This window comes from Tiliqua scincoides, chromosome 10 (assembly GCF_035046505.1).
Source record: "Tiliqua scincoides isolate rTilSci1 chromosome 10, rTilSci1.hap2, whole genome shotgun sequence".
NCBI lineage: Eukaryota > Metazoa > Chordata > Lepidosauria > Squamata > Scincidae > Tiliqua > Tiliqua scincoides.
In genome coordinates, this window is record NC_089830.1 from 4,094,462 (window position 1) to 4,112,762 (window position 18,301).

The 18,301-nt window shown below is 47.8% G+C and overlaps 2 protein-coding genes across 2 annotated transcripts in view; both read right to left on the reverse strand.

The window, feature by feature from the left end:
- The window catches only part of RPL11 (ribosomal protein L11), a 90,872-nt gene that overhangs the window by 22,984 nt on the left and 49,587 nt on the right, over positions 1 to 18,301 (reverse strand). The window lies entirely within an intron of this gene.
- The window catches only part of LOC136661232 (importin subunit alpha-7), a 29,941-nt gene continuing 12,244 nt past the window's right edge, over positions 605 to 18,301 (reverse strand). Inside the window, exons 3-14 of the mRNA XM_066638313.1 lie at positions 16,733 to 16,828; positions 16,343 to 16,442; positions 14,954 to 15,048; positions 13,788 to 13,919; positions 12,957 to 13,045; positions 11,027 to 11,126; positions 10,144 to 10,307; positions 8,199 to 8,277; positions 7,092 to 7,217; positions 5,414 to 5,541; positions 3,888 to 4,066; positions 605 to 2,508 (exon numbers count right to left, since the gene is read on the reverse strand). Of these exons, the coding sequence (XP_066494410.1) occupies positions 2,321 to 2,508; positions 3,888 to 4,066; positions 5,414 to 5,541; positions 7,092 to 7,217; positions 8,199 to 8,277; positions 10,144 to 10,307; positions 11,027 to 11,126; positions 12,957 to 13,045; positions 13,788 to 13,919; positions 14,954 to 15,048; positions 16,343 to 16,442; positions 16,733 to 16,828 (1,476 nt within the window). The 3' untranslated portion in view covers positions 605 to 2,320. The remainder of the gene's footprint in view (positions 2,509 to 3,887; positions 4,067 to 5,413; positions 5,542 to 7,091; positions 7,218 to 8,198; positions 8,278 to 10,143; positions 10,308 to 11,026; positions 11,127 to 12,956; positions 13,046 to 13,787; positions 13,920 to 14,953; positions 15,049 to 16,342; positions 16,443 to 16,732; positions 16,829 to 18,301) is intronic.

Here is an 18,301-nt window from a genome sequence, read left to right on the forward strand (position 1 = left end):
AATGGTGATTGGGCAGCAGTGCTCTCTCCAAGTAGGTTATTTAATCCTTGATGCACATATCCTAATGTGCCTTGAAAGTTTCACAGCCTCACCACCTCAGCCACAACAGACCTGCATGGACTCCGGTTTCCAGCCATGTCGAAGCAGCAGTGCAGAAGCAGGCCAAGTCCTGCTGGGTTTTAGCTCCTCAGCCCAGGGCACACCACCACCACACAGGTTGGTGGAGAAAGAAACAAAACTGTGTAGCTGTTGGCAGATTAAGCCATTTCTGCCCTACAATGCATATATGCAACAGGGCCAAATGTATATACCTGGGGGCTGGGCTGGCAGCAATGTTTAGAGCAGCCATTTTCAACCATTGTGCCATGGCACAGTGGTGTGCCGTGAGTGGTCCACAGGTGTGCCACACAAATTTGAAGGAAGGTCATTTATTATTAGGGCCAATGGGGGATGTGAGCCCCACTGACAGCATGGTGTGCCTTGTCAATTGTCAAAAACCTGATGGTGTGCCTTGACAATTCTAGTGCCTTGTCAGTGTGCCGTGAGCTGAAAAAGGTTGAAAATCGCTGGTGTAGAGGGAAAGAAAAACTTCACTCCAGGCACATTTGGATTGCAGTCATTGAATGCACAAAAGTAGTTTATTAGGTTTCCTTGGCATCCATTTTCATTTTTTAACAATGAAGAGCAAATCTCTTACAAACACAGCCCAAGGCTTCACACCCAGTTTTGTACCTGCTTGAACGTCTGTTCTTGAAGGCTTTGAGAACCCTGAATTCAAACTTTGGAAAGCAAACAGGGTAGGGCAAAAAGAGGGGTGTGTGCAGACTGTAAGACACCTGAAGGGGCTCTTCCCTGTCCCAAAAACAAACCTATACATTCACCTTGCCCATTGCCTGCTGCAGTCACTATCCAGACTTTGCTAAACAAGTTACCTGGTTAAGGGGAGCTCAAACAGTCTGTCTGCTCATATAGTCGGGCAAATGGGGAAGACAAGATAACCAAAAGGGCTTCATGGCTGTGTTTCAAGGCAGGCCTGTCACACGGTATATTTACAGACCTTAGAATGTTATAATTTCCCCCCACCACCACCCTGAAGACCAAATTAGACAAATATTTGTGTATCTATAATATATAAAAAATACAGAGCTTTGACTTCTTCATTCTGAAGTAAAATGTACACAATACAGTTGTGAGCAGGAGGTAATTCTGAGAAACACAGGCCATGTGACCATTTGGAACCAAGAACAGATTATGTGCCAAGTGTAGCTACACCACCCACCTTCCAGAAAAAAACCATCAGATCTGTCCCCACCCCAGCCATTCAAGAATACATAACCCCAGCCATTCAAGACACACAAACCGAAAGGCTTTGATAAGTTTTGTCATTTTTTCTTCAAGTAAAGAGGCAAGGTGGGGTTTCTTCCTCTAGCCCAACTTATGGGTCAGTAGCAAAATGTTGAGTGAAGCCCCACTTTCCTGGGAGCTGTGCTTCAAGTCCTCTTCTTGTGCCTTCCCCTTACACTGGGGGGTTTCGGGGGCCAAGGGGAGGAGTCCTTGCTGCTGGGTTTGAACACTATAGAAAGCTCAGAAAAAGAGTGATCCCCCCTTCAAAAGGGTAAAGTCTTTCCAATACTTGGTGGGGTTGTCCAACATCTCCTGCATTCAAGTACAGGAATATATATATTTAGCAGTGGGATAAGGATGAAGGTGGGCTGCAGCAGCAACTTGGCCCATCTCTCTTCAAAGGTGCGGTTTGGCAAGAGGGCTTCCAAAAAAACACAAACAAAACATGTGGGGGCCAGAGGGGTGCTTTTGGCAGATTAAGAAGAGTCTTAACAAAAATTAAGATGTGCAAAAAATATTTTTAAATAGCTGAACATAAGCATCCAGGATCAGATTCCTTGGTTATCACATGTCTCATTTTGCCTTCTCCCACCAAAGAAGTCACCTGTCAAGTATCCGACTGAGGTGTAGGAGGAAAAACCAACACAAAAGGAAGGAGATGCGCACTGGAAGGTGCGACTGGCTCACAACTCTTCCCTCCACCTGAGCACCTGCTTTCAACAAGGTGGTGCAGCAGCAAAAAGGAAAAAAAGAAAAAAGTGTTTGGTGTAAGAACCTCCCCTCTCCCACAAAAGCAAAGTGCTGCTGCCGGGTGTCGGTGAGAGAGAAGACGACTGTGCAGCAGATGGAGTGGGCGCTTCACAGCCGCCCACCTGGCAGCGGGGAGAGAGAGCAGCAGCTGGTGTGAAGACGCTATGCAGGCCACTCTCTAGGGAAGTTGCGGCATCCTTCCGCCCCGCACACGCGACACATGCAGCTATAGCTGGTAGCCTTCCATGGGGGCTTCTGGTTGCTGGAAGATGAACTGCTGCTGGGTCTCGTCGACCTGGGGCGCCAAGGTGGGGTCATCGTCCTCAATGCCAAAGTAGTGCTCTATCAGGTCAAAGGCCTTTTGGTAGATCTCCTGGTTTTCGTGGCTCTGGAGGAACTCAATTTTATCTAGGCCTGGAGGAGAAAAGCAGCGGTTACCACCTGACAATCTTTACTTCCTTTTCAAATACATTCAAAAGCACTTGAGAGAAGGGCGACGACGACTAGTTCTTGTTTCCAAATGACAAAGCTTGGTTGAAGTTCAATGGCAGAACAATCTAGATTCTCAGATTAGCAAGTGCTACACAGCCGAAGTAAGCACAGAGCAGAATGTCAATAGTCTTGTGCAAACTGGTTTTGCTGCACGCAGATACACTAGGGGATCTGGAACTTTGATCATATGTAGCCCCTCAACAGGCAAAGTGCTTTACAAAGTCAAGAGGGGAGAGTCTCATCCTAAGGTGCTTGTGGTCAAGAATTCAATACATGTCAGTCAGAGGAAAATATGCATTTTAAGATACGGGAGAACCAAATTATCACCTCTTCAGCAACACCGCTTCTGCCGAGTTCTAATATTTTCCCTGCCATGTGGAGCATTTAATGACCTGAGCAGGACATAACCACCATCATCTTAAATGGGCAATGATCAGTCTGATCTCTAAGCAATAAATGAAGTAACTACAGTGGGCAGGCGGCATGTTTAAATAGAATTGTCACACACAACATACAATATTTCATGACAATTTGGCTCCACTATACCAAACTGACAAAAAGCATCCTTTGTCTGCTGAATGCTATGTATTCTGCTAAATGCAACACACCCTCTGAACACGCAGATGGGTACAGCACAAGCCTATGCATACGAAGGCACAAAGTCCCATTGTGTTCTGTACAAGAGTGTACAGGTTGGACCTGCACTGAGGCCCGACCTGTACCCTCCGAACATGACTAGAGCTGCACTCTAGTCATATTCAGAGGATGTTCCAAGGCCTTTGGAAGGCATTTGAGCCTTATGTTGCTGCCACAGACTAACAGCCTTGCAGCTCCCACGGAATAGCAGCTGTCTTGGAGCACACTCTTGGGGGGGGGACGGACAACTGCTGTTCATCTAATGCCAGAAGATTCCTCAGCACTACCAGCAAGCCTACCCAGGTTTATTTAAATGGTGTCTAACCTGCCTTTCCTGTCAATACACCTGGTGAAATGGATAGTGATCCATGAAAACTTGTGGTACTACGATAAGCTTGTTGGTCTTCAGAGTGTCATAAAACTCTTCAACATCTACTTAAAGTGTTTGCAAATGCACAACAGGCCAGTTCATCTAGGAAAGTTTTTACCCTAATGCCAACTTCTGCCAACTTTGTTTTGCTCACATCACTATTTTTCTTAAGCAGTTTTACATTACTGTGTGCTGTGAGCTGCTCTGAAGGCTACTGGCCAAGAAAAGGCACAGATGTGTCAAATACATCTTACACACCAAGAGGACAGCTGCATGTTTCTCCATGCAGACTCACCGTACGCCTCCTCAATGAAGCTGCAGTAGGGGTTGATACCCGTGCCGCACTGCTTGGCCTCCTGCTCACCCAGCCGCAAGATGTTCTCCAGACCATTCAGAGCCACTTGGACTATCTTGGAATCCATTACTGTCAAGAGGTCACAGAGGGGCTTAATGCACCCCAAGTTTACTAAGTATCTGGGAAAGAACACACACACACGTTCAGAACACCAACATGTAAAACACCAGGTGGGACGTTACTTGGCTAAAACCCAAGTTACACTGATGCAGAGCTCAAGTTTGCATTAAGATGCAGGGGCCTGAGATTGCTTGGGAGATCATATTATCTGCCCCAGCTATCCACCATCCTGCATTTCAAAGGCCCTGGGTTAGGGTTCCAAGACAGGAGAAAGGTACTGTCCCTATGCAGAGGTGCTCTACAGAGGGGAGCAGGAAACATGAAAGGTTCCAGGTTTTCACATAATGAGGCTGGCTGACATTTAAGTATTGTAGCTAGGGAGCAAAAGCATCCTGATTGTCCAGTTTTTTCTCCCAACAACCAAAATGTACTTGTCCTCCAGGTTGGTCTTTGTTTGAAAACATTCCCTCGTTCTAGACTGGAGGCCATTTGTCACTGCCAGTCAACAGGATGTTGCACTTCCACATTCATGACTACAGTGGCTACAGCCAACAGCAGACTTGCCAGCCAAACAGTTATACCCCATTTTTAAGCCCTTATTTCTTGTGGTCAGTGCAACAGGCTGCAGCAATGAAATCCACATGGTACCCATTGTACAACATACTCATGTCTCAGTGAAACCTGAAGCCTGTCAGGTCTCCACTGATAACATTTGTGCCTTCTGAGAGAAAAGCACAGCAACAGGAAAACTTCCCACAGTCACAGCTCAGTAAGATTCCAACAGAGTGGGCTTGGATGTAGCCACAGAAGAGGCTTTAGGGCAGAAAACAACAGAGCCACAGGAGATGTGGGCCAGAGCCATCTCCTCATGCCTGCATTAGCCTTCTAATCTTCTCATGGCCAACTGTCCATTTCAGCTGGGATCTATAGATGCAGCGCAGCATACCTCTTTGTTGTCCCATTCCAAATACTCTCTATATACAGATAAGCAGCCTCTTTCCTCTCAAAGCAGCAATTTTCAACCAATGCACCATGGGAGCTTGGGGAAGGGTCATTTACTAGTAGATCCATTGGGGGTGCAAGCCCCCCATGAGCAGTGCAGTGTACCTTGCTAGTCAAAAAACCGATGGTGTGCCTTGACTATTTAGCATCTTTTCAGCGTGTTGCGAGATGAAAAAGGTTTAAAATTCCTGTCTTGTGACAAATGCACAGATCTTTCCAAAAAAATTAGTTGGGAGCACAAGCAAGCTTGGATGGGAGCTTATGGGAGCTGCAGCACTCAATTCAGAGACATTCCAGAATAGAGTTCTAACGTTTCAGGGACCTGCAGGTAATGAAAGGGCACCTGGTCTTCCAACAAGAGGGCTGTCAGAGCGGCTAAAAAGCATAAATAGCCCCCAACTTACTTGATTTGTTCTGAGGTTCCTCCCGACGTGGCATTTGTGATCGCCCAAGCAGCCTCTTTTCTTGTGCGGAATTCAGCCTTCTGCAAGATTTCGATCAGCACCGGGAAAATGTTGGCATCTATGACGGCCTGAGAGGGCAGAAGATACGAACACTAAGAACCCCTCCTGGAAGCAAAAGGTGGCCTCCTGCCTACCCATCCATCTTGTTACACACTCAAGTCATTCCACCAGCTTCCTGGCTGCCCTAGATCAGATACTGATCCATGACTCAACTCCAGGTCTTAGGATCCTCCAAAAGATTTAAGAGTTTCTCTAATCAGCTGCTGCTTTTTTTTCCCTCCAAACACAGGAAGCTTTTCCAGGAGCTTTTCCAGCTCCTCTCAGTGCCAAAGGTTTGCCACACATCTAGGGTGGATAGCACAAGAAAGTATGTATTCTATTCAAGAAAGCAAGTTGAAAGCCTCTAGGTCTCAAGCTGGTTTCATGATTCTTGGGAACCAAGGTCTGGTCTTTGATTTCTCACTTAGGTACAGTCTTTTTCAGCTTTTGTTTCAAGATTTTCTTGGTTTCATGGCCAAGAAGGCAATTTATAAGATTTTCATCCAGCCCAAGTCGAAGCAAATGCTCAAGGCAGCTTACAAGTTCCACACTAAGACCTGCTGCCAACTCTGCATACCCTTCTTTTGAACAGCAGCACTTTACTTAAGGCAAAGGGTGGGAAGGTGCCCAGGGGTTCTCAAAGTGTTACTTGGAAAACAGAAAATCTTGGAGAGTGGGAGGAGAGCAGCAGTTCACTGCAGAGGAAAAAATGGTTTTCAAACCAACTACTTTAAATACTGAACAGCAGGATCTTCCTTCCTTCTCTTTCTAGGCCATATCATCCAAATGAGTTTTTAAATCTGATCACAACTCCTCAAGTGCACAAGAACGTTTACAATCCTTACCACTTCCCTGCTAAAAATGGAAGCTTATTAAGCAGCCCAGGTGCAGGCAAAAGACATGAGCCAATGTTTGGTCCCTGGAGCCATCATCAACTCTGCTGAAGATGCCCCACTACCCCAGAACTTCAACATTTCACAGCCAGACATTCAGAAGCCACCTATGTATTCCATCCTAAATCTGGCTGAGTTTTATAGTTTTCATCTACATTTTTCTTCAACCTAAATCCCTCTCACATAACTGCTTTTTCCTACAGCATCCGGGGCCAATTCTTGAGGTGCCCAAATATGAGGCTGGCATCCTTGGGCACCTGCCCATGGCTGAACTTCCAGCCTGACTGCTCCTCGCTGCTGGTGCTGCCTCCCCTCCTTTCTTAGCATGTGAGCGGGCAACACGGAGAAGCAGCTGCCACTGCTGCTTGCTTGCTCTCCTGGACTAGGGAGCTCAAAGGAGAAGACAGTCTTGCCCAAGGGCTGCTCCCAAACCTGGAACTGGCACCATCACTCCCACCAGAACATCAGGCTGTGAGAGAGGCAACATATTCTTAGTCTCCCCCACTACATTATCCAAGAGGCACCGAAATTGGCACCATGAGAACCAACCCTTAGAAGACAAGGACATGATCAAGGAAGTCCACCCCAGACAGGAGGCGACACCTGTCACAGTCCTAGCAGGAAGCCTCTGAATTCCAAGAGCGCTGCAATGGGTCCAGAGTGCAGTTCCTGAATGGAAGCCATACCTGAATCTGCGCCCTGTTGCCCGCTGTGACATTTGAGATGGTCCAGCAAGCCTCTTTCCGAATGGACTCTTTGGGGCTGCTGAGGAGATGGAGGAGACAAGGCAGAGCTGAGCAGTTCAGGATCACCTGGGAAGGAAGCGAGAGCTATCAGTCAAGCTGCCTCCACTTGTCAGGAGGCAAACCTCCACCACTTTGAAATGCAAACTATTCTGAACCTTTGCAGCAAGTTCCAGACGCTCCCCCAATAGGCATACATATTATCTATATCCCAAATTAAAACTGGTACTTGCTTTTGGGCACAGCCAGGCAGTGTTCTTTCCACAAGAGTAATTAAACTAGATATTCTATACACACACACACACACACACACACACACACACCCCACCCCACCAGACCACAGTGGGCAAACTTTCAGTTTTAGGGTTCCTGGACCTTTAACAATTGTGTAGAGGGAGTTTCAGCAGCTGCAGCTTGTCACCTATGCGATAAAAACCTGCAACTGCTGAAATTCCCTTTTCTATACAATTGTTAAAGGTCCAGGAGCCCTAAATCTGAAAGTTTGTCCATCCCTGCTCTAGACCAGGGGTGCCCAAACCCCGGCCCTGGGGCCACATGTGGCCCTCGAGGCCTCTCAATGCGGCCCTCAGGGAGCCCCCAGTGTGCAATGAGCCTCTGGCCCTCCGGAGATTTGTTGCAGCCCGCACTGGCCCGACACAGTTGCTCTCAGCGTGAGGGCGACTGACCTCTTGTGTGAGCTGTGGGATGAGGGCTTCCTCCACTACTTGCTGTTTCACATCTGTGATGCAGTAGCAGCAGCAAAGGAAAGGCCAGCTTTGCTTTGTGCAAGGCCTTTTACAGGCCTTGAGCTACTGCAAGACCTTCACTCATTCATATAAGGTCCACTTCTACTATATTAATTTATGTAAACTTATGTAATTTTATTCAAATTTTAAGTGTAAATTAATTCTTTTTTTCCCCGGTCCCCAACACAGTGTGAGAGAGATGATGTGGCCCTCCTGCCAAAAACTTTGGACACCCCTGCTCTAGACAATAGCAGGAATTTGACAGCTGTAGGTTCTCGCCCCAGACTTAGCCTTGTCCTGTCACCTGGGTTTGGATGTCATCTCCAGTCACAATATTGCCGACAGCACGCAAGGCTGGGGACGCCACCTTGTAATCGCTGTGCCTGTGAAGAGAGGAAGATCCAAGATGCAAATCTGGTGCTGCAGCAGGAGAAGAAACAGGCCAAGCTTAGCTCAGCTCTCTCAAGAAACTCAAACCCAGGTTGATCTCTCACATTCCAAGCCACAGTGTGCTGTACTGGTCTACGGTATAGCCAGACCTCATTCTAGCCCCACAGTCCTCCCTTGACACCCACAGCTCTGCAGTTGAGTACATTTGTCCTGCATGTTTTAATACACACTAGGAAAGCATTAAGCCAAGAGCAGTCACCAACTACGGGAGCCAAGCAGGAGGTTCAAGCTTGGGTTTTCCATGACCAAACACAACTCTGTTTACTGTACTGGCAGGATCTGTTAGACCAGTGGCTCCCAAACTCAGCTGACCACAAGCAACCTCCACCCTCCTGCACACACAAAAATATAATGAAACTGGTAGTTGTAGGGGAGTGCTAGGTAAGACACGAAGTCCTGGATGTGAGAGGTCCATTCTCCATCCTCAAGACGGTGGAAGTGATAAAAGGCAAGCTTTTTCCAGAGACATCACAGACCACTTCTCAGGGTCTTACACAACACAGGTTGGGAACCACTCTATTAGACTGTCAAATAGTGTCTTTGCAAAAGAGAGCGACTAAGATGATTACGGGGCTGGGGCACCTTCCTTATGAAGAAAGGCTACAGCGTTTGGGCCTCTTCAACCTAGAAAAGAGACAGCTGAGGGGGGGGACATGATTGAGACATACAAAATTATGCAGGGGATGGACAGAGTGGATAGAAAGATGCTCTTTACACTCTCACATAACACCACAACCAGGGGACATCCACTAAAACTTAGGGTTGGGAGAGTTAGAACAGACAAAAGAAAATCTTTACTCAGCGTGTGGTTGGTCTGTGGAACTCCTTGCCACAGGATGTGGTGATGGTGACTGGCCTGGACGCCTTTAAAAGGGGATTGGACAAGTTTCTGGAGGAAAAATCCATTACGGAGTACAAGCCATGATGTGTATGCGCAACCTCCTGATTCTAGCAATGGGCTATGTCAGAATGTCAGATGCAAGGGAGGGCACCAGGATGAGGTCTCTTGTTATCTGGTGTGCTCCCTAGGGCATTTGGTGGGCCGCTGTGAGATCCAGGAAGCTGGACTAGATGGGCCCTTGGCCTGATCCAGCAGGGCTCTTCTTATGTTCAGCTGACAAGGGAGGGCACCAGGATGAGGTCTCTTGTTATCTGGTGTGCTCCCTGGGGCATTTGGTGGGCCGCTGTGAGATACAGGAAGCTGGACTAGATGGGCCTATGGCCTGATCCAGTGGGGCTGATCTTATGTTCACATCTCCATCCTGGCCCATCCTCAGGCATTTAGGGTTCAACCACCTCCACTTGCCTCCAAAAACTCCCACCTGAGGCAGGTATGCAGATGGCGCTCCTTGACTCCACTTTGGTGCTTCAAAAATTATCACCACAGAATACAATAATCACCACATTCAGCGTGTGACTCGCACAAGCTGCCCAAAGTTGAAAGGAAACACCACACACACAATATCCCTCCCACCTACACACTGACGGAAGAGAAGCAGAAGCCATTGCCACTCTATGCCATTGGCCAACCTGCCTGTCTCAGCAGTGCTAATAAAAATCCACATTCCTACCCTTTCGATGAATGGAAACCAGTTCAGCCACACACAGGGCTAGATGATCAACGGGCAAGACTACAGCTAATGAAACTACAGCTTCCTGTGCTACTTTCAGGCCAGCATGTCATCATTGCCACAATGCAAGAGCAGAACTTGCGGGAAAGCAACACAAGTGAATTAAACTTTCTTGCTACCAGGTCATTTTTTACTGGGCACCTCCAGCTTCAGGGAACAAACACTCACATTAGCAATTCCACCAGCCGCCGGCACACCCCAGAGTCGATAACAGCCTGGATTTTCTCATTGGGGCCATCTGATAGGTAGGAGAGCGCCCAGCACGCATCTGCCAGCAAATCAGAGTCGCTACTGAAGAGTAACCGTGACAAGACTGGTAAACAGGACGAGACCTGCCAAAAAGGAAACCACAAGAGACAGTTAAGTCCTGAAGAGAAAGGGACTCAGGTGTGACTGAGAAACTGTGGGCATCCCAGTCATTCTCAGCAGAATTTCTATGTCTCTGTATAGAGACACAACCATGGTTCTCATTTAACTGGTCATACAAGATCAACGTGGTTCCGGTTGTTTGAACCATCATGCTTCACCGCACAAAAGGCATAACAGTAGCAGCTGTGGCTAACTGTGGTGCTCACTCTCTCTCCTTGTGGGGGAGGCACAACAGGATGTTCCATGGTCTCCATGCAGGGGAAGTCACTACTCTTGCAGGCAACTACCAATGACTGAGCAGCACCAGCACCAAGGGTCAGAGACATGCACTTTGACTGAGTGTGCCATGCTGAATCTTCCCCGAGACTCTGTCTGCTTATTACTGCAGAGAAGGGTTCGGTCCCTCCCTCAGGAGGACTAGGAGCCCCACCCCCAGCAATGGAAAGCAGTACAGCCCAGTCCTCACAAGGCAGTGGTTCCCAAACTGTGAGCCACGGCTCCCTGGGGAACCACACAAAAAAACCACCACCACATACAATGTATAGGATTGTAGCCTCAGCCAATGGCCCACTAGGTCAAGTTTGGATCCTTGTTTGGGAGGCACTGACACAAGGGGTAGAAGCTCAGCTCCAAAAGACACCTGTGGCCAGACGAGGGTGAGCCATGCGCAGGTGTAACTCACCTTCTCAAATTCAGGGGGTGGATTCTTCCCTCTGCACAAGTTTGAGAGCGCCCAGACAGCATTGCGTGTCATCGTCAACCGGGTTGATTTTGTGAGGAGCCTGAAGGCAGACAAACAGCATTTCACACCTACGATTTGTTCTTGCAGTTCTCCGTCCAGTTCAACCACGCATGATGCTCCCTTCCACCCTCGACTATAAGGTTTGGCAGACACTCTCCAGGGCTTAAACGGGAAAGTCTTCCAAGCCCTACCTGGAGGTGCTGCCAGAGACTGAACCCGGAACCTTCTGCATGCAAAGCAGGAGAACCAACCCTGAGCCGAGTCCTCGCCTCAAATTGTGACAGAACACGCAACCACAATACTTCTGTTACTTCCCAATCCATCCATATTCAGTCCACCTTGTAGCACTGCCCAATAAACCGTTTTAACATTTAAGATCTGGCAGGGTTGAAGCTGCTCCAGCTCGGCCTAGCCATCTCATGGTTGAGCAGGGCTTGACCTGGTGTCTTCTATATCCCAATTCAAAAAATGCACATTGTGCCACTATTCCTTGACAGTGGCACAGCTAGAGGGGGTGCAGGGGTAGCAATGCACCAGCCTGCACAGTGCCTGCAGCAACAGTCCGACCATTCGACCATGCAACTGTGCCCCCACCTGTGATCGCTGCTCATGCTTCTTGCAAAAAGTGCCTTAAAAAAAGCACTCTTTGCAAAAGAGGCAGCGGAGATCACAGTCCCTGGCTGCCTGCTCCCCTTGTTTTGGGAACTTGGGGGGCAGATTGGGGGTGGGGAGGCAGCACAGCAAGCAGCCAAACACTCCAATCACCACTCACACCTCTTGAACAGGCAGGCAGGAGCAGGGCTGGGGTGGGGGAGGTGGTGGATTTTTTAATTTTTCATTTTTTGACAAAACCTTGGGTGTGATGTCACATCCGGATGTGATGTCACTTCTGGGAGTGGCTGGGGAATCATTTTTAACTTTTCCCTAGGCTCAAGGGTAGCTAGCTATGCCACTGTTCCCTGGCAGCTTAAAATCTGTACTTTAAGGAGTCCTTCAACCATTCTTGGCACCAGCCAGGCAGCCTAAAGCAATGATATACAGGTGTGCACCACTTAAAGATGGGGATGCGGTTCTCCAGTCCCTGATGTAAATAGGTCATTAAGTGAACATTCAGTCCAATCTACCGCCTTCGTTGTGTAAACAGACACTAGCTGGCTGCACAGGCTACTGGAGATAGACTGCCTCTTCTTTGCATTAAGAGTCTCTCTGTTGTGTAAACAGACACTCTGCTGCAGGCTATGGGAGGTGCGATTGCCTCTTTAAGAGCATCTTTATTGTGCTTTGACAGCCCTCATATATGTGGTTTCATTAAGCAAACAGTTGTTAAGCCACACATGCCTATACAATGAAACAACAAAGAGGAGCAGCAAGAAATAAGCACATGCAAGACCTCAGTACCAGCACAGAGGAGTCCAGCCTAGGGCACAATTCTCCAGTGTGTCAATACACAACAGTATCCTCTGCTTCTCCAAGATTGCCAGGCAAGGGGCCAGGCCTACAGGTGGACAATGCTCCAAAGCTTGGGCACTGCCACCGAGCACACCCTTCTATCGTCAAGCTTTGATTCTACCCTTCCTCCAAGGGAGGAATAAAAACGTGCATGGGATTTCATTTCACCTCAACAGAACAGTTAAGCCAACTGCAAACAAGGTCACCCACAAGGATTTGAGCTACTAGCCTCTCCTGTTTCTCAGGGCTATGAGATCATGGCTGAAGAGGATCAATCCCATTAAGTCCACCCCACCAAACAAAGTGCTTCCCATCAAATATCCTGGAACGTGGGTAGGGTCCCACACGAACATAAAAGGCTGAAGCCAACAAGTGGCAGATTCAGAAGGTGGTTCCGTCATTTCTCCTGCTGGCTACTCACAGCAACAAGGGAGGGAGGATGCCACAGTCAAGGACATAGTCGCGACAGTTGGAACTGTCTCCAGCGATGTTCCCCAGCGCCCAGACAGCCTGGAAGAAGAGCAGGGGCTTCAGCACTCAGTCCTCTAATGGAGCAGAGAGGAGGCAACAATGGAGCAGGCGACCTTTTGCTGGGCCCCTCATGAACAAGACTGGTCCCCTCCAGTGTGCCACTGACACTGCACTTTTCCACTGCCCATTACTGCTGCTTGTGCAACAGGTTTCGTTCCTAGAGCAGCTGTTAATTCCACTAGAAAGCTGCTGTCAAAGATGTTGCCCTCCCACCCCTTTGCAGTCCGGCTGTCCCTCTCCCTGCACCACCGGGCCACTGTACATCAGGATCCTGTATTTTTATCTGTCCCACCTGTTTTTTCCCCTCCCCAGTTGCACCAAGCCTTATTCCATACCAAGCACTAACCTCTCCCGGGCCTTACCAACTTATAGTCAAGTGCACAGATACACCCCTCTTCCCAAGTACTCCTGTTAACTTGTGCTCACAGCACACACTGCTCACTCCCTATCTCAACACCCAACACTGCCCTCTTGGTCCCAAGCAGTAAGACTACCAGACCATCCTAGACATCACAGCTATTCAGCCACTGGCAGGGAAGGGCTTCAAAGGAACCGACAGTGTCTTGTGAGGATTTCACTGACAGAAGGCTGAAGCCAAAAGTGACTGCGGCAAGACTGAACGCATCTGAAACCAGATTTCCCAGGTCCAAGTCCCAATCCGGCTATGTGCATGCAAGAATTCTTTCATCACCTCAGGCCTCAGCCCCTGAACATGCCTCACCTGCTCCTGGACATCTTCAAAATCAGAACTCAACAACGAAATGAAGATGGGAACAGCCCCTGCCTCAATCACTATTTTGGTTTGTAGAGAGGTGCCTGAGGCAATATTCGTCAGTGCCCATGCAGCTTCAAACTGAAAAGCAACACAGGAACAGTTACACAGAGTGCCCCCACCCCAGAAATACCCTGAGCAGAGCATCTGTCAGACTTCACCTACAGTCAGTCACAATCACTTCCTTGCTAAAACGTTTGGACTTGAAACAGCGTCCTTCCAACCATAACATCTCAGACACTGGGCCCAACATAGCTATCATATCTCAACACCTTGCAGGCACCCAATCCAGCAAACCTGGAGGTGGGTTCTCAGCAGCCTACCCACACCTGTGAACTCCTTTCTGCTCCAGAGATGCAAGAACCAAAAAGCTTGTCTCTCTGCTGTTCTGTCAGGTCTAAACTCACCACAGAGGTTAGGTGGTCACACTTTAGCCCAATTTTAAAGCTACTACTAGAGGTGTGGTTTTTCATTGATAATGAAACAAAGAAACTTAACTCCACTTTCTGTACTTCTCATTTTTGTAAAAACAAACCCAAAATGTGCAAAAAAATAAACTGGAAATTGCAAAAAGGATTTAAAATGGACTGGAATGGGGGTTGCCTGGGTAATGACTGTGAGTGCATCTGCTGACATTACCGCCTATATCACCTGCCTAGTACACTTTTTAAACAATTTATAATTACAATTTATAAAAACGCGCCTTGGAATAAAAACACATAACAGTGCTTCCTGCACTTTTCCTCTTTGGGAAAACAAAATCTGCAAAAAAAAAATAAAAGCATTTAACACATCTAGCTATTACATATATCAGGATGATGCCTTACAAGTTTAATGTATCAAGTTCAGCACATTCCCAAAGCGCACAAGAGTTTAATACACCCACTGTATGTTGACCACTGTGGGCTGTATATTATGTTCTTGTTAGTCCACTACTACTTCTGGTCTGTGATCCAACTCCCTTTTCACCAATTCTAGCTGTCCCAAAAGCACCCCACACAGAGGCACAATGTCCTTAAACCGCACCAAGCACAAGTATTAGCAGGGTCAACTTCATCTTCAGATAAACAGTGGCCACCCTTGCTGACCACAATGAGTCCGCCCACCTCGCTTACCTGTAATGTGCTGTTCTCACTTCGCTTGAGAAATTCAACAAATCTGTCCACCACTCCCTGAGTACTGATCACTTCGTCTATTGGAGGATTTGGCTCTGAAGAAAAAAAAAAGATTTTTTTAAAAAGGTTTAGGGTTTTGAAGACATTCTGTCATTTGCTGAAGCTCAGTGAGGGCTTCCAGATCCCATGTCAGGAGCTGAATTGAGTGTGGACAGACCCCCAGCTTGCTCATAGTACTGAAGGGGTGATGTGGGTCCAAGGAGAGAGAGAGAGGCTGGAACACGCAGCCACATTGTGACCAGATTTTTTTTTTTTTTTGAAAGTATTATTCAAGTTTGAAATGGCCATTCCACTACACTGCCAGCAGCATTAAACACAAACATGACTATGACATTAGCACAAGTCTGCTTAAGATAACTTGTTGAAAACACAAAACCAACCTACAAAGAGCAGCATGAGATGAGCATCATCATCTCTCCTTCTGGTCCCTCCCCCAATTCTCAGATGCCTGGTGGTCTTGGCAGTGAGTCCCTGGATCGGAAGCTGCTGCTTTTGTATGCCAGGTCGGTGACTAACAAAACCTGCATCATCCGGGATTTAATCCTGGATGAGAAAGCTGACCTGGTATGTATTACAGAGACCTGGTTGGACATGGCAGGAGGAGTTAGTCTCTCCGAACTTTGTCCACCAGGTTTCCAGGTGTTGCAGCAGCCACCTGGAAGCATCCCAGCAAGATTGCAGGGATGGGGAGCGGGAGTTGCAATGGTCTATCATGAGTCCATCTCTTTGCCAGGTGCCCTGTCCAGCAGTTTGCTGGGTTCGAGTGCCTGCATGTTGTGTTGAGAGGGCCAAACAGGATTGGGATTCTGTTGGTGTACCGCCCGCCCTGCTGCCCAACAGTCTCCCTGCCTGCGCTGACCGGGGTGATCTTGGGGGTAGCATTGGAGTCCCCCCGCCTACTAGTGCTGGGGGACTTCAAAGTTCATGCTGAGGCCCCTGCAGCAGGTGCAGCCCAGGATTTCATGGCCACCATGACAACCATGGGCTAGTGCAGCGGCCAGTGTAGTTACTGGAGGTAGGCAGTTTGACTCCGTCAGTCCGCTTCTCCAGCAGCTGCACTGGCTGCCCATTCATTTCTGGGCCCAATTCAAGGTGCTGGTTTTGACCTTTAAAGCCCTATACTGCTCTGGGCCAGGGTATCTTAGAGATCGCCTACTCCCGCACAATCCGGCTCGTCCTCTTAGGTCATCAGAGAAGGCCTTTCTACAAGTGCCGCTGCCTTGACTCTGCTGCATCCCATACTCCTTGCAGGAGCCACAATGAAAACTTGTACACACAAAACCCCTATAGTTTATTACATAAGAGCTGTTTATCCTTCTCTATACTTACCTTTTGAAAGCAATTTCCTGAATCGCTGGGTGGTGAGCAGCTGAAGGTCAGGATCCTCTGAGAACAGCATTTCCACCATTTCCCTTGTGATGATGCCCTCCTGGAAAGGTAACACACATCAGTCCCAATTCTGGTCATTTGAAGGCATTCTCAGATCAAACACACTCAAGTGCAACACCAGAAAGCCAAGGACCAGTCCCTGCAAAGTACTTCTGATAGCTTTAAGGTGCTTCATGCAAGAATCCTTTCCGGAAGAAACTGAAAGAGCAGCAGAGAGCAAGGAAGCCCTTCAAACAGTTTCAATACCTGCACATGCTAAGCCTCGTTGAAACGGACAATAATTCCAGAATGTTTTTAAAAGGCCACACAGCAGCTGCCAAGAGAACTTACCCCAGCTGCACTGGAGTTGACAAAGGAGTCGACTAGGGGACTGTCAAACATGGCAGCATCCTCACTAATTAGTTCTACATTTCTTCGTTTAAAGAGCTGAAAGACAAAGGAGGGAGGGTCACAAGGGAACACACACAGGACTGCAAACACTGGCCAAAGACCGCTGCAGACCACTGAAGCCCCTTAAGCCATACTTGACATTTTAAACACTGCTCACATTTTCTAGTTCATGTCTGCACCTGAAGGGTTAGAAACTTGCTTCTCTTTCCAGACACATTCAAATGATACAGAACATCATTTCACACCCCGAGTGCCACAACAGCAAGAAAACAGGACACCTGCAGCCCTGGCCACAAGCCGCTTCATCACAAGGCAGCAGCAGCTTCTTTCACTGCCACCCAAAGCATCTGTTTCAGTTGTGCTATGCCTAGCAAGTGAGGACACTGCTTCTTCTAGCTTTGCACTCAGCCCCCCCCCCCCATCAGGATGGTTGGTTGGCAACCTTCAGTCTCGAAAGACTATGGTATAATCCTACAGCACGCGGTATTCCCAGGCGGTCTCCCATCCAAGCACTAACCAGGCCTGACCCTGCTTAGCTTCCGAGATCATGGTATAAGCCTACAGCACCCAGTATTCCCAGGCGGTCTCCCATCCAAGCACTAACCAGGCCTGACCCTGCTTAGCTTCTGAGATCATGGTATAAGCCTACAGCACCCGGTATTCCCAGGCGGTCTCCCATCCAAGTACTAACCAGACCTGACCCTGCTTAGCTTCCAAGATCATGGTATAAGCCTAGAGCACCCGGTATTCCCAGGCGGTCTCCCAACCAAGTACTAACCAGGCCTGACCCTGCTTAGCTTCCTAGATCAGACGAGAGCGGGCATGTGCAGGGTAACAGTTGCTGCTGATTCCCAAGGGGGGAGCATATGTTGTTCACTCAGAAGACTGCAGAGGCCATCATTTTATAGGATCCAGATTTCAAAGGCCAAAATATCAATCAAGAAATATGGTGACATTGAAATTAACAATGTTCAGGCCGATAGGCCACTGTAGAATAAAACAGTTCTCACCTAATGTTTTGCCTGCTACTAGGGTAGGTACTCAAAGGACAAGTCTTCAACAAGCAGCCTTTCAAAATATCCAGTATAACTGATATAATCAATATTCTAATCCTAAAGTCTCAAGTACCTATTGCTCTACATCAGTTCTTAAAGCCCCAGATACTTGTATTTTTGAGTGCTGATAATAATAAACATGGCGTTTTAAAATTCACTCTTTTCTTTCTGAAGATACTGCCGCTTTCGCTGTCACTACTATACTTGATTACAGCAATGTCCTTTTCACTGGTTTGCTTTTATCCCATCTACTTTAGGTTAAATAGTGGTGTATAAACTTTAAACCATTAATATCGATTCATTTCACAAGATCAAAACCTTGTGAACAAAACCTCTCACAGCAAGACACCTAAATTAACAAGCTATTATCCCTTTCTAAAGGCAAATTAATTTCCTATTCCCCACACTCATCAATTTAAAATGACCCTCAACCAGTTAGCTGCAACTTAAGTTT